Consider the following 15,059-nt stretch of genomic DNA (forward strand, 5'->3'; position numbering starts at 1 on the left):
CTGATTCCATATTTCAATGACTCTATAACTCTTATTATTAAAGTCTGAAAACAGTGATCTTTGAACATTTCAATTTTTGTGCAGTGCAATAAATACATAAATGCCTATTACAAACCAGACATTGTATTAGATTGGGGCTGGCAAGATGAGGTCTATATCATGTTTTTGTAAATAAAGTTTTACTGGAACACAGCCATGTACATGTTTACTTATCATTTATGGCTGATTTCATGCTACATCAAAAGAGTGGAACAGCTGCAACAGAAAATACATGGCTTGCAAAGCCTAAAATACTTAATAACTGGCCCTTTACAGAAAATGTTTGCCAACCTCTATGTTAGATGATGAAGATCAAAGATGACTAAGTCATAATTTCAGATCCAGTGGACAACATAGTTTTTAGTTTATCTGCACTCTGAATATTTCTATTAAACCATATGCATGCATACATATATATATATATATATATATATATGCATATATTCTGAGTGAAAGTATGGAAAAGATAATTATATGACAAAAACAAGAAAAAGGAAGCTATGCAAATGGAACACAAAATTTATCTCTGAGATTCCTAGTAAACAAGTAGGAATTCTTTTTGATGAATGACTATTTAATAAAGAAAAACATATCAGTTAATTCAAAGACCATGAATAAATTAAAGGACAATACTCTTGAAAGCCATCTTAAAGCAAATGCAGAAACAGCCATAAAGGACTTGTTTAAATGATCTTCAATAAAAGCCAAAGGCTATATACACTTCAAAGAGCACAGAACTGAATAATCTACATATCTAGTTTAGAAGTAGTCTCACTTTATAGAAATAAAAAGAATACCAAGGAAAGAATGATGAACAAAGAAGTAAACATCCTTAAACTTTTTCTCTAAATAGGAATTGTCAGCATATTTTATAGGACATGCTACACTCACAATTCAAAACTGTTATTAGCAGTAATTGAAAGTCCCAGACTTTATATCATAAACTGAAAGAAAATGTGTATACTTTGAATCAGTCAGATTTACTCTTCTGACTTCTCTCCCAGTGAGAAATACTGTATCATAATCCAGCACAAGTGCACACATAAACCCAAGTTTCTTGAACTATTATTAACCTTTACTACATGCTATGAAGTTTTCTGTTCTATGCCATATATTTTTTAAATGCTTGCCATGAACCACAAAATTGTTTTCACAATGCATTTATTGGTCAGGATCCATAAGATGAAAAAGACTGTTCTAGATACCAAGAACAGAGATTGCAAAGAAGATAAAGATGTTGACTTACATCCTTTCCCTATTATAGAGCCACCCATCCTTCAAAGATATCCAACAAATAACTACTGCTAACACTAAAACTTTTGTCCAACAGCATCTCTGGATCTATGTAAATGTTCAAACTCCAAAATTGTAACCAGAGATAAATAACTTTGCCCTAGAAAATTGTGAACAGGAATTCATCTCTACCATAGAAGAACCTTAATGTGGTTACCAGGCAGCATAAAGTTGCCATAAATGAGTCCTCAAATAATCATATACGTTAACCTTTAAATAAAATGATTTACCATTATCCAACTGGATTCTCAAATTATCCTTTTTTTTTTTTACTGATATCACAATTAAATGTAGCTGCTCTACCTCCTAGTAATTACCCAACAAGTTCATTTACTTCCTAAACTAACTGTGACTTATGTCACTATAAAGAGGATATGAGTCCTCCTATTAGGTAAAGCAGAAAAGCAGGTGCTAATCCGAAAGCAACCTCAAGTAGTTCAGGTAGAAGACAACTCTGTTTTTTGCCACTAAAAATACGATGTCTTATGTTATATTTATGTTCTTATGTTCTATGCTCCTAAAAAATAGGCCAGTTCTCCCAATTCTGAGTATCAATATAAATTCTAATACAGCCTCTAAATGATCATTAAAAGTCTGGGACCTGTTTTGAGTATACGCAGGTTAGCCCATAGAAGATTTTTATCTGTGAAAGAAACAACTGACCAAAGCTTTAAATTTTTCTTAAACAAATCTTTCTTTAAAGAAAAAAAACTGTAACAAGATGTCACAGTTGCACTTAAACCTGATTATTCTTTGCCAGAATTTTGATGGAGAGTATTCTATACAATGAGCTGGTATAAGAAATTTTGAGGGAACATGTAGTCTTAAATTTGCAGGGGTATAGGGTTACCCACTTCAAAAATAAGAATAAGCTACAGTTTAATTTAATTTACAATTTAATTTAATTCAGCAGGGGTTTTTCCCAAGGAGTTCCTCAGTAAGAAAAAATTTAGAAAGTTCTGGAACTATCACAGTACTCTAACATTAGAAGCATTCAGAAGTAAAGTTTCTTCTTTCTGGCACCTTCTCCCACTATAGCAATTAATCCATTTTAAAGCCAGAGGGATTACAGAGACCTGTTTAGTACAGTTCTAAAGAATACAAAGCATCAGCATTACCATAATTATAACATTATTTTGGAATGCTCAATTCAACAAATGAACAAACAAAACTGAAATAGACTTATAAACACAGTACAGACTAGTGGTTACCATAGGGGAAGAGTACAGAGGGATGGGTGAAATAGGTGAAGGGGAAAAAAAAATTAACAAGAATACTTGACATCTTGGTCTGGGCAATGGTTACATGAGCATAAACACATGTTAAAATTCATTAAGCTCTACATTAAAATTTGTGCATTTTATTATGAGGTGCATATTATGTACCTCAACATAAAAAAAATCATTGCTATAAGAGGTGATCCATAATATCTGCTACACGACATCCCCACATACACACAAAAAGAATAATGCCCAATTTCAAAAAATAAAGAGAAGCCAGAATTTTTTAATAAAGCATCTCAATTAAAAAAAGAAGAAAATAAAAAGAAACATTCAATTCAAATATAACTTAGAACACCTATCTGAAAGAATTGCTATTAAATGGTGTACCTAACTCCAGGCTCTTACAAGTAAAGCAGATGATGCCAGAAGACTAGCAAAAATAAACTGGATTAAAACCAGCAGAAAGTCTACAAACCTTTGGCACAGAAAACAAGCCTATACCAAGGTCAACTATATTCAGAGAAAAAAAGTGATAAAATCAAAAGAGAAGAGACTGATAACCAATTCCTAACTAAAAAGGCAGCAATGCACTTTGGCCAAAAGGTGACATGTAAAGATCATTTTTTTTCCTTCATTAAATATTTACAAAGAGCCTGTTATTTGTAAGCCACTGCTGTTTCAAATAAATAAAAATTTCAGAAAATGAAGATAGTCTCCTCCAGTTAAAAAATTCTGTGATTCTGTTAGTGAGTTTTATAGTTTCCAGAAACTCAGAACAATCTCGTGTCTTCCTCTGTTTATCAAGAAGCAAGGGGAACAAAGATACTATGAGCGAGAAAACCAGATGGAAGTCTGCTTGGAGAAGAGGTTAAGAAAGAAACTTAAGGAACAACCTACTACAAAAGAGCACTGAAATTTGAATGGAAGATGTTAGTGAGGACTCTGGACTCAATTTGCTCTCACATCATGCACATACAGTCTAAATATTTTATGACATTAAAGAATACTGAATGTGTATTTTTATAAAGGGCTACAACAGTGATTAATAACAACTGAAATTTTGGCTTCATCAATCCCATTAAAAGTTACCTGGTGGTAAATCAGGATCTGTGGGAGCAACCTGCTGAATTCTTCGGGGTTTTACTGATGATTTTGTGTTGTCAGTAGTACTACGGTTGGTAGAATTAGAACCACAGCTTTCATGGTCATCCTATTTTTATTTTAAAGAAAAATAAGAAAAGCATCAATCACCATTTAAGAATTAGGAAAAGTTTGTTGGAAATATGCAGTTTATGGTTACTAAATGTGATTAACTAGACTACTCTAATTTTATTTTTTAGCTCTAAAAAACTATGTAGCCAATTTTCCTAATTTGCATTCTCAAACAGCATTTCAAAATAACTAGTAGTTTAAAATCACAAATTCTTCCTTTCTCTAGTTGATATCTAAATAAACCACTTGATAATGTCAAAAGAATTCATATATGGCTTTAGCAAAAGACTATTCAATGGACGTTTTAAACACTTTCCATCTCTGAGTACAAACTAAGTGGAAATGGTCTTAATTTTCCTCTATTTGTTATTTACATGTTAAGGCCCTCACTATTTTACAAGTTAAACTAAGAATCCAAGTATCCTGTTAATAATCTTTAATGATTAATCTTAATCATCCTTAAAATCTTTGTATCCTACTTAGTAATGTTCACTGAATTATTCAAATTAGACATAAAGTTTAATTGGGTTTTGATATGTGCAACAAAGAAACTTCAATAAATCATACATACCTTTGAAATTTATTCCCTTAATTACATAGTACAAGTCAATACTTGTTTCCTGCCTTGACTCAAAAGTTTATATATGCTCTTACGTGCTAAACTGCTAGACTTACAGAAATAGATTATATATATATATACCTTTCCTCAAGGAGTTTAGAATCTATTGAAAACACATACAACTAATTCTACAGAAGACCTTTTTGTTTGTTTTTAAGTTAGAGACACAAACAGAGTCATTCTATTTGCAAGAACTAGAGAAGTTAGTCACACCCTTAATGAGTATAGGAATGTTTTAGGTTAAGAATGGAGGCTAAGTAGGGAGGAAACTACATGCAAAAGCAAAACAGTATAAATATGTATAGCATGTACAAGGAATGATGATTATTCAAATAAAGCTAAAGAATATAATTTTTAAGATGTCAGAATAATACCAAAAGCTAAAGGCATGGACCAGTTCAATAAAAATGGGGTAATGTTAAGACCTATAGAAATGTCCTCAGTCTTCATTCTAGTTGACATGTTTCAAGATTTGGTAAATAGGAGGAAGATGTGAATAACCTATAAGAAAGGAGATTTAACAGGTTACAGTAGCGGGACAGGAGTAGAATAGTAAATAGTACAAAGAATGAATGAGACATTAAAGTAGAAACAATAGGCAAAGACTGCTATTTCAAGAAGACAGGCATTACAAGGCAGAAACAGATGGAGTAGTAAAGAAGTAAAAGGCATCTGAACGTCTTCTTAGTCCTTTTTGGGGACAAAAAAGCATATTTTGCTTGAAGGATAGAAGCATATGGTAAGTGAGAGATCAAAGATACCAACACAAAGAGTGACTGATGGTATACTGTGTGCATTACCAACTCATTAATCAATAATAAAACTATTTTATAATATAAGAATGGTGATAAATCTACTTTTTCTATTTTAAGTATTTGTAGAGAAATTTCAAGAATAAAAAGGATAACCACTAAATTTACCAGTCTAATAGGGTACTAAAGTAAATTAAAACAAAAATTTAGACAACTTTAGAAAAAAATTCTCATTAAATAGCATATTAAGAAAATTATAAATAATAAAAGATGAATCATTTACAAGATAGCAATCGTTTACAAGATGGTTTCAGATATTAGAGACATATTATTAGAAAAGGAAAACAATCTATTTGAAACTTCAATAGAAGTAAAAAGAGATTTGCCATGAACAATAAAAAGAATTTCACATGAACTTACATTCATTATAAGTTAATGAAAAACAAACTTCACAGTGTTTCATTCCACAAAAAAAACTCCACTATTCAATCTTTATAATGACACCCTCTGTTATTTGGGGGGAGATGTTATAGTCTCTAAATACTACAAGACTACTACTGTGAAAACCTTACTGTAATTACTTTTACTTCAACTTACATCCTTAAAATTGTCTGTAGTCATACACTTCTGTACAACATTAACATTAAAAATACACTATTAACTTTTGAAACATATGGTTGTTTCAAAAGCCTAGAAGTAAAACATGTTCATTAAAGAGATGTGAAAAAGTTCCAAGTGAATTGCCAAAACTAGCATAATTATGAAAATATTTAACACTGAAACCATCTGAAATCACATACTGTATATAGATTACAGTGATGTCATAATAAACATTGCAGCCAAAATGCACTAAAACTATTGCAGTCCAATAAATTTGGCATACATGAGATGACAAACATTTTAAACCAAAAGAAAGAACAAATTATTTTTATTTTATTTTTAAAAAGTTACTAAAAGCAAATAAGAGTAAAGTGCAGAATAGTTAATAGTTAAGAAAAAAAAACAGTGAATAAAGCTTCCCTATGAACTACACATTTTTATTATAAAAAGAAGAACAAACTAAATTATTTGCTTTAAAAAATTTATAATAAATCTGAAATTTTAGTGTACTTTTAAAATGAGCACTAATTATAGTACCCATAGGAATATATACTATGAAACAAACATTACCAAATGTGTAAATACTTCTTTCTTAATTATGGTTAGGAATTAAGGTTGCATATATATAATTGGAAAATAATACTTTTGATAATTTGAACTTGTTTACATTTCAATTACATTTTAATTGTATCAATTAAAAGTCAGTTTCCATCCAAATCCTGCAACTAAATAAAAATAAAGCAAAAAAATTATAATATTGACTATCAAAACTGGAATTACTTCTGTCATTTGAGTTCATCTGCTTTTAACCAGTATGCATCACTTAGAACTATTACATGTTTTACTTCATTGAAAATGTGATTTCTAATAAAAGAAACACTGTTCTCAAAAATGCTAGCTAAGAGGGGGCGGAAGATGGCGGCGTGAGTAGAGCAGCGGAAATCTCCTCCCAAAACAACATATATCTATGAAAATATAACAAAGACAACCCTTCCTAGAATAAAGACCAGAGGACACAGGACAATATCCAGACCACATCCGCACCTGAGAGAACCCAACGCCTCGCGAAGTGGGTGAGATACAAGCCCCGGCCCCGCGGGAGCCGAGCGCCCCTCCCCCCAGTTCCCGGCGGGAGAGGAGCGGGCAGAGCGGGAGGGAGACGGAACCCAGGGCTGCCGAACACCCAGCCCCAGCCATCCGGGCCAGAGTGCAGGGCCCTCGATACTGGGAAAACAGGGCAGCAAGAACAGTGAGCAGGCACTGGAGGCTGGGCGACAGAGGACATAAGAAAAGCGCGCGACCATTATTTTTTTTTTGCTTTTTTGCTGCTTTGTTTTGGCGAGCGCTTTTTGGAAGTCTTAAAGGGACAGGGACCCCAATATTAGGGAAACAGGGCAGAAAGACCGGTGAGCAGAGGCCTGAGGCTGGCACCGGAGAATAAAGAAAAACGAACGACCACCTTTTTTTTTTTAATTAAAAAAAATTTTTTTTCTTGTTTTTTTTTGTGGTCGTTGTTTTGTTTTGGCGGGTGCTTTTTGGAAGTCTTAAAGGGGCAGGGCGGGTCACTTAATCCAGAGGTAGGGAACCCGGGATCTCAGGGCACCCTAACCCCTGGGCTGCAGGGAGCAGGGAGGCCCCTTACGGAGATAAATAGCCTCCCAGCAGCTCCTGCTCCAACGCGACTCCACCATTTTGGAGTAGCTGCCCGAGCCAGGCCACGCCCACAGCAACAGTGGAGATTAACTCCATAGCAGCCGGGCAGGAAGCAGAAACCCTGTCTGTGCGCAGCTGCGCAGCACAAGCCACTAGAGGCCGCTGTTCTCCCAGGAGAGGAGGACCACAAACCAACAAGGAAGTCCTTCCAGCCGTCACTCGTCCCAGTTCTGCAGACTATTCCTATCACCATGAAAAGGCAAAGCTACAGGCAGACAAAGATCACAGAGACAACACCAGAGAAGGAGACAGACCTAACCAGTCTTCCTGACAAAGAATTCAAAATAAGAATCATAAACATGCTGACAGAGATGCAGAGAAATACGCAAGAAAAATGGGATGAAGTCCGGAAAGAGATCACAGATGCCAGAAAGGAGATCGCAGAAATGAAACAAACTCTGGAAGGGTTTATAAGCAGAATGGATAGAATGCAAGAGGCCATTGATGGAATTGAAATCAGAGAACAGGAACGCATAGAAGCTGACATAGAGAGAGACAAAAGGATCTCCAGGAATGAAACAATATTAAGAGAACTGTGTGACCAATCTAAAAGGAGCAATATCCGTATTATAGGGGTCCCAGAAGAAGAAGAGAGAGGCAAAGAGATGGAAAGTATCTTAGAAGAAATAATTGCTGAAAACTTCCCCACACTGGGGGAGGAAGTAATCAAACAGACCACGGAAATACACAGAACCCCCAACAGGAAGGATCCAAGAAGGGCAACACCAAGACACATAATAATTAAAATGGCAAAGATCAAGGACAAGGAAAGAGTGTTAAAGGCAGCTAGAGAGAAAAAGGTCACCTATAAAGGGAAACCCATTAGGCTAACGTCAGATTTCTCAACAGAAACCCTACAGGCCAGAAGAGAATGGCATGATATATTTAATACAATGAAACAGAAGGGCCTTGAACCAAGGATACTGTATCCAGCACGACTATCATTCAAATATGACGGTGGGATTAAACAATTCCCAGACAAACAAAAGCTGAGGGAATTTGCTTTCCACAAACCACCTCTACAGAACATCTTACAGGGACTGCTCTAGATGGGAGCACTCCTAGAAAGAGCACAGCACAAAACACCCAACATATGAAGAATCGAGGAGGAGGAACAAGAAGGGAGAGAAGAAAAGAATCTCCAGACAGTGTATATAACAGCTCAATAAGCGAGCTAAGTTAGGCAGTAAGATACTAAAGAGGCTAACCTTGAACCTTTGGTAACCACGAATTTAAAGCCTGCAATGGCAATAAGTACATATCTTTCAATAGTCACCCTAAATGTTAATGGGTTGAATGCACCAATCAAAAGACACAGAGTAACAGAATGGATAAAAAAGCAAGACCCATCTATATGCTGCTTACAAGAAACTCACCTCAAACCCAAAGACATGTACAGACTAAAAGTCAAGAGATGGAAAAACATATTTCAAGCAAACAACAGTGAGAAGAAAGCAGGGGTTGCAGTACTAATATCAGACAAAATAGACTTCAAAACAAAGAAAGTAACAAGAGATAAAGAAGGACACTACATAATGATAAAGGGCTCAGTCAAACAAGAGGATATAACCATTCTAAATATATATGCACCCAACACAGGAGCACCAGCATATGTGAAACAAATACTAACAGAACTAAAGGGGGATATAGACTGCAATGCATTCATTCTAGGAGACTTCAACACACCACTCACCCCAAAGGATAGATCCACTGGGCAGAAAATGAGTAAGGACACGGAAGCACTGAACAACACAGTAGAGCAGATGGACCTAATAGACATCTATAGAACTCTACATCCAAAAGCAGCGGGATATACATTCTTCTCAAGTGCACATGGAACATTCTCCAGAATAGACCACATACTAGGCCACAAAAAGAGCCTCAGTAAAATCCAAAAGATTGAAATCCTACCAACCAACTTTTCAGACCACAAAGGCATAAAACTAGAAATAAACTGTACAAAGAAAGCAAAGAGGCTCACAAACACATGGAGGCTTAACAACATGCTCCTAAATAATCAATGGATCAATGACCAAATCAAAATGGAGATCCAGCAATATATGGAAACAAATGACAACAACAACACTAAGCCCCAACTTCTGTGGGACACAGCAAAAGCAGTCTTAAGAGGAAAGTATATAGCAATCCAAGCATATTTAAAAAAGGAAGAGCAATCCCAAATGAATGGTCTAATGTCACAATTATCGAAATTGGAAAAAGAAGAACAGATGAGGCCTAAGGTCAGCAGAAGGAGGGACATAATAAAGATCAGAGAAGAAATAAATAAAATTGAGAAGAATAAAACAATAGCAAAAATCAATGAAACCAAGAGCTGGTTCTTCGAGAAAATAAACAAAATAGATAAGCCTCTAGCCAGACTTATTAAGAAGAAAAGAGAATCAACACAAATCAACAATATCAGAAACGAGAAAGGAAAAATCACGACGGACCCCACGGAAATGCAAAGAATTATTGGAGAATACTATGAAAACCTATATGCTAACAAGCTGGGAAACCTAGGAGAAATGGACAACTTCCTAGAAAAATATAACCTTCCAAGATTGACCCAGGAAGAAACAGAAAATCTAAACAGACCAATTACCAGCAACGAAATTGAAGAGGTAATCAAAAAACTACCAAAGAACAAAATCCCCGGGCCAGATGGATTTACCTCGGAATTTTATCAGACATACAGGGAAGACATAATACCCATTCTCCTTAAAGTTTTCCAAAAAATAGAGGAGGAGGGGATACTCCCAAACTCATTCTATGAAGCTAACATCACCCTAATACCAAAACCAGGCAAAGACCCCACCAAAAAAGAAAACTACAGACCAATATCCCTGATGAACGTAGATGCAAAAATACTCAACAAAATATTAGCAAACCGAATTCAAAAATACATCAAAAGGATCATACACCATGACCAAGTGGGATTCATTCCAGGGATGCAAGGATGGTACAACATTCGAAAGTCCATCAACATCATCCACCACATCAACAAAAAGAAAGACAAAAACCACATGATCATCTCCATAGATGCTGAAAAAGCATTTGACAAAGTTCAACATCCATTCATGTTAAAAACTCTCAGCAAAATGGGAATAGAGGGCAAGTACCTCAACATAATAAAGGCCATCTATGATAAACCCACAGCCAACATTATATTGAACAGCGAGAAGCTGAAAGCATTTCCTCTGAGATCGGGAACTAGACAGGGATGCCCACTCTCTCCACTGTTATTTAACATAGTACTGGAGGTCCTAGCCACGGCAATCAGACAAAATAAAGAAATACAAGGAATCCAGATTGGTAAAGAAGAAGTTAAACTGTCACTATTTGCAGATGACATGATACTGTACATAAAAAACCCTAAAGACTCCACCCCAAAATTACTAGAACTGATATCGGAATACAGCAAAGTTGCAGGATACAAAATCAACACACAGAAATCTGTGGCTTTCCTATATACTAACAATGAACCAACAGAGAGAGAAATCAGGAAAACAACTCCATTCACAATTGCATCAAAAAAAATAAAATACCTAGGAATAAACCTAACCAAAGAAGTGAAAGACTTATACTCTGAAAACTACAAGTCACTCTTAAGAGAAATTAAAGGGGACACTAACAGATGGAAACTCATCCCATGCTCGTGGCTAGGAAGAATTAATATCGTTAAAATGGCCATCCTGCCCAAAGCAATATACAGATTTGATGCAATCCCTATGAAACTACCAGCAACATTCTTCAATGAACTGGAACAAATAATTCAAAAATTCATATGGAAACACCAAAGACCCCGAATAGCCAAAGCAATCCTGAGAAAGAAGAATAAAGTAGGGGGGATCTCACTCCCCAACTTCAAGCTCTACTATAAAGCCATAGTAATCAAGACAATTTGGTACTGGCACAAGAGCAGAGCCACAGACCAATGGAACAGACTAGAGAATCCAGACATTAACCCAGACATATATGGTCAATTAATATTTGATAAAGGAGCCATGGACATACAATGGCGAAATGACAGTCTCTTCAACAGGTGGTGCTGGCAAAACTGGACAGCTACATGTAGGAGAATGAAACTGGACCATTGTCTAACCCCATATACAAAAGTAAACTCAAAATGGATCAAAGACCTGAATGTAAGCCATGAAACCATTAAACTCTTGGAAGAAAACATAGGCGAAAACCTCTTAGACATAAACATGAGTGACCTCTTCTTGAACATATCTCCCCGGGCAAGGAAAACAACAGCAAAAATGAGTAAGTGGGACTATATTAAGCTGAAAAGCTTCTGTACAGCAAAAGACACCATCAATAGAACAAGAAGGATCCCTACAGTATGGGAGAATATATTTGAAAATGACACATCCGATAAAGGCTTGACGTCCAGAATATATAAGGAGCTCTCACGCCTCAACAAACAAAAAACAAATAACCCAATTAAAAAATGGGCAGAGGAACTGAACAGACAGTTCTCCAAAAAAGAAATACAGATGGCCAACAGACACATGAAAAGATGCTCCACATCGCTAATTATCAGAGAAATGCAAATTAAAACTACAATGAGGTATCACCTCACACCAGTAAGGATGGCTGCCATCCAAAAGACAAACAACAACAAATGTTGGCGAGGCTGTGGAGAAAGGGGAACCCTCCTACACTGCTGGTGGGAATGTAAGTTAGTTCAACCATTGTGGAAAGCAGTATGGAGGTACATCAAAATGCTCAAAACAGACTTACCATTTGACCCAGGAATTGCACTCCTAGGAATTTACCCTAAGAATGCAGCAATCAAGTTTGAGAAAGACAGATGCACCCCTATGCTTATCGCAGCACTATTTACAATAGCCAAGAATTGGAAGCAACCTAAATGTCCATCAATAGATGAATGGATAAAGAAGATGTGGTACATATACACAATGGAATACTACTCAGCTATAAGAAAAGGGCAAATCCAATCATTTGCAGCAACATGGATGGAGCTGGAGGGTATTATGCTCAGTGAAACAAGCCAAGCGGAGAAAGAGAAATACCAAATGATTTCACTTATCTGTGGAATATAAGAACAAAGGAAAAACTGAAGGAACAAAACAGCAGCAGAATCACAGAACTCAAGAATGGACTAACAGGTACCAAAGGGAAAGGGACTGGGGAGGATGGGTGGGTAGGGAGGGATAAGGGGGGGAGAAGTAGGGGGGTATTAAGATTAACATGCATGGGGGGGTAGGAGAAAAGGGAGGGCTGTACAACACAGAGAAGGCAAGTAGTGATTCTACAACATTTTGCTATGCTGATGGACAGTGACTGTAAAGGGGTTTATAGGGGAGACCTGGTATAGGGGAGAGCCTAGTAAACATAATATTCGTCATGTAAGTGTAGATTAGTGATAGCAAAAAAAAAAAAAAAAAAAGGGCAGTTCCTGTGTGGTAACCTCCAACGAGTTCTACACAAGGGTATAAAGGGCATATAAAAGTGTAGGCAAAGGGTCTGTTTGTGTTTATACAGAGGATCAAAGCCTAATTGGGCTACCCCGAAAATGAACTAAGATACGATATGAAAAAGAACTTCCAACATCTGCACTCTTTGGAAGACTCATGCCAGAAGATGATCATCAAAAAACCCCAACAAAGATCCACGCACTGCTACAGCTGTAGATGCACTCATCCCACCAGTTCCTGGACTTGCCATGGGAATGAGGAAGGAGATATCTAAGCTGGCCTGTGCATACAGTAAAACAACAAAATTGGACTGGATCTATACTGTTGGAACTCAACCAAGAATTTGGAGAAGTACAAATTGTAGCGCTCCAAAGTCTTACAACTAAAAACTATTTACTGTTAAAAGAACATATGGCATGTGAACAGTCCCCAGGAATGGGTTGTTTTAATTTGTCTGATTTCTCTCAGACTGTTCTAGTTCAGTTGGACAATATCCACCATATCATAGATAAGTTTTCACAAATGCCTAAGGTGCCTAACTGGTTTTCTTGGTTTCACTGCAGATGGCTGGTAATTACAGATATGCTTTGGTTATGTAACTATACTCCTATTATGTTAATGTGTGTGTGCAATTTAAGTAGTAGCTTAAAACCTATACATGCTGAAGTTACTCTACAAGAAGATATATCAAAGAAATAATCAATCTTCCCATGTTTTCTTCTGCCTGCTACTTCTATAGCTTTTCTTCTTCCTTCCTAATTACAACCCTTAAATAGAATTCGTGCCTCATGTCAAATTTACCGAGTATCATAATTCTTCCAAGTGGTAAAGATACCTCAAGACAAATGCTGGGCATAGAAGCCACAGGGCATAAATATGCAAAGAAGTAAAAAGCTAACTTTTTCAAACAATAAGGCTTCTCTCTCACTTACCAACTTCACATTTCCCTGTATGGCCCCGGAAGATGACTGGTTAGCCAGAGACGGGTAAGATTCCTCAAGGGAGGAACAACCTAAGACAGGCACAGTCGCAGGGGGGCCATCAGGTGAGAAATTGGGGATCAACAGAGGTGAGGCTTAGAACCTCACCCCCCCGTTCTGAGAGAAATCTTTGCATACGTGGATGTTTTATTGCCCTGGTCTAGCTTGGATTAACACATAGTCTACAGGCACACACCTGATCATCTACATGTGCTCTCTTACAACACTAAACTATGTTTTCTACCTTTATCTTGTATCTACCTACCACTTCAGCATTTTATTAAAAATAATAATAATAAAGAGAGAAATGTGGTATCCACATATAAATCAAGTATAAAAACCAAATGAGTATTCATATTTGAACTGACTGTTTATAGTTCATAATGCATGAGCAAAACCGAAAGTTTCTGTGATGACTGCCCTTGTACTGTTCACTATGTAACTTATTCATTATGTAAGAATTTGTTCTACATGTAAGAACTTGTTTGTTATGCCTCAGAAGATTGGAGACTGACAAAAATTAGGCTTGGGGTGGAATAATGATTGTGCATTGAGAATTGACTCCCCTATACAGAATTTTATTGTCGTTAACAACCATTTGATCAATAAATATGAGAGATGCCCTCACAAAAAAAAAAAAAAAAAAAAAAAAAAAAAAAAAAGGACAGACTTCCAATGGTAAAATAAATTAGTAACCGGGATGTAATGTATAGCATAAGGAATATAGACAAGATATTGTAACAGCCTGGTAGGGTGATAGCTGGAACCTAGAATTATGTATATAAATGTTCTACCACTGTGTTGTACACTTGAAACTCATGTAATGTAATACTGTGTGTCAACTACCCTTCAATAAAAAATAATTATTAAAAAAAAAAAAAAAAAAATGCTAGCTAAAATGTTTTGAGATAATTTTCAACCCCAAACACATTACAGTTATATCTTTCTTATTTAGGTTGCAATTTTTCCAAAATGTCTGGTAAGTATGTTTCATGGCAAAAGAATGTTTTCTCTTGGGGACCACATAGCTATTTCTGAAAATACTGCCCTTTGCTCCTCATGAAACAAGCAAGAATGTCATTTCCTTACAAAAGTTCCTAACAGAGGGAAAATGTGGCACACACTGCATGTAAGTAAATCCCTGACTTTCATGCTGACAGATCGTGTTGCATACTTTTCACCTT

The 15,059-nt window shown here is 36.1% G+C and overlaps 1 protein-coding gene across 11 annotated transcripts in view; it reads right to left on the reverse strand.

The window, feature by feature from the left end:
- VPS13B (vacuolar protein sorting 13 homolog B) overlaps positions 1–15,059 on the reverse strand; it is an 876,251-nt gene that overhangs the window by 815,218 nt on the left and 45,974 nt on the right. For all 11 annotated transcript variants that reach the window (XR_005022793.2, XR_008996232.1, XR_008996233.1 and 8 more), the window contains exon 4: positions 3,645–3,765. Coding sequence is in view for 8 of the 11 variants with exons in the window: in XM_036876002.2 (XP_036731897.2) it covers positions 3,645–3,765 (121 nt within the window). In the remaining 3 variants the exon portion in view is untranslated. The remainder of the gene's footprint in view (positions 1–3,644; positions 3,766–15,059) is intronic.

This window comes from Manis pentadactyla, chromosome 3 (assembly GCF_030020395.1).
Source record: "Manis pentadactyla isolate mManPen7 chromosome 3, mManPen7.hap1, whole genome shotgun sequence".
In the NCBI taxonomy this organism is placed as follows: Eukaryota; Metazoa; Chordata; class Mammalia; order Pholidota; family Manidae; genus Manis; species Manis pentadactyla.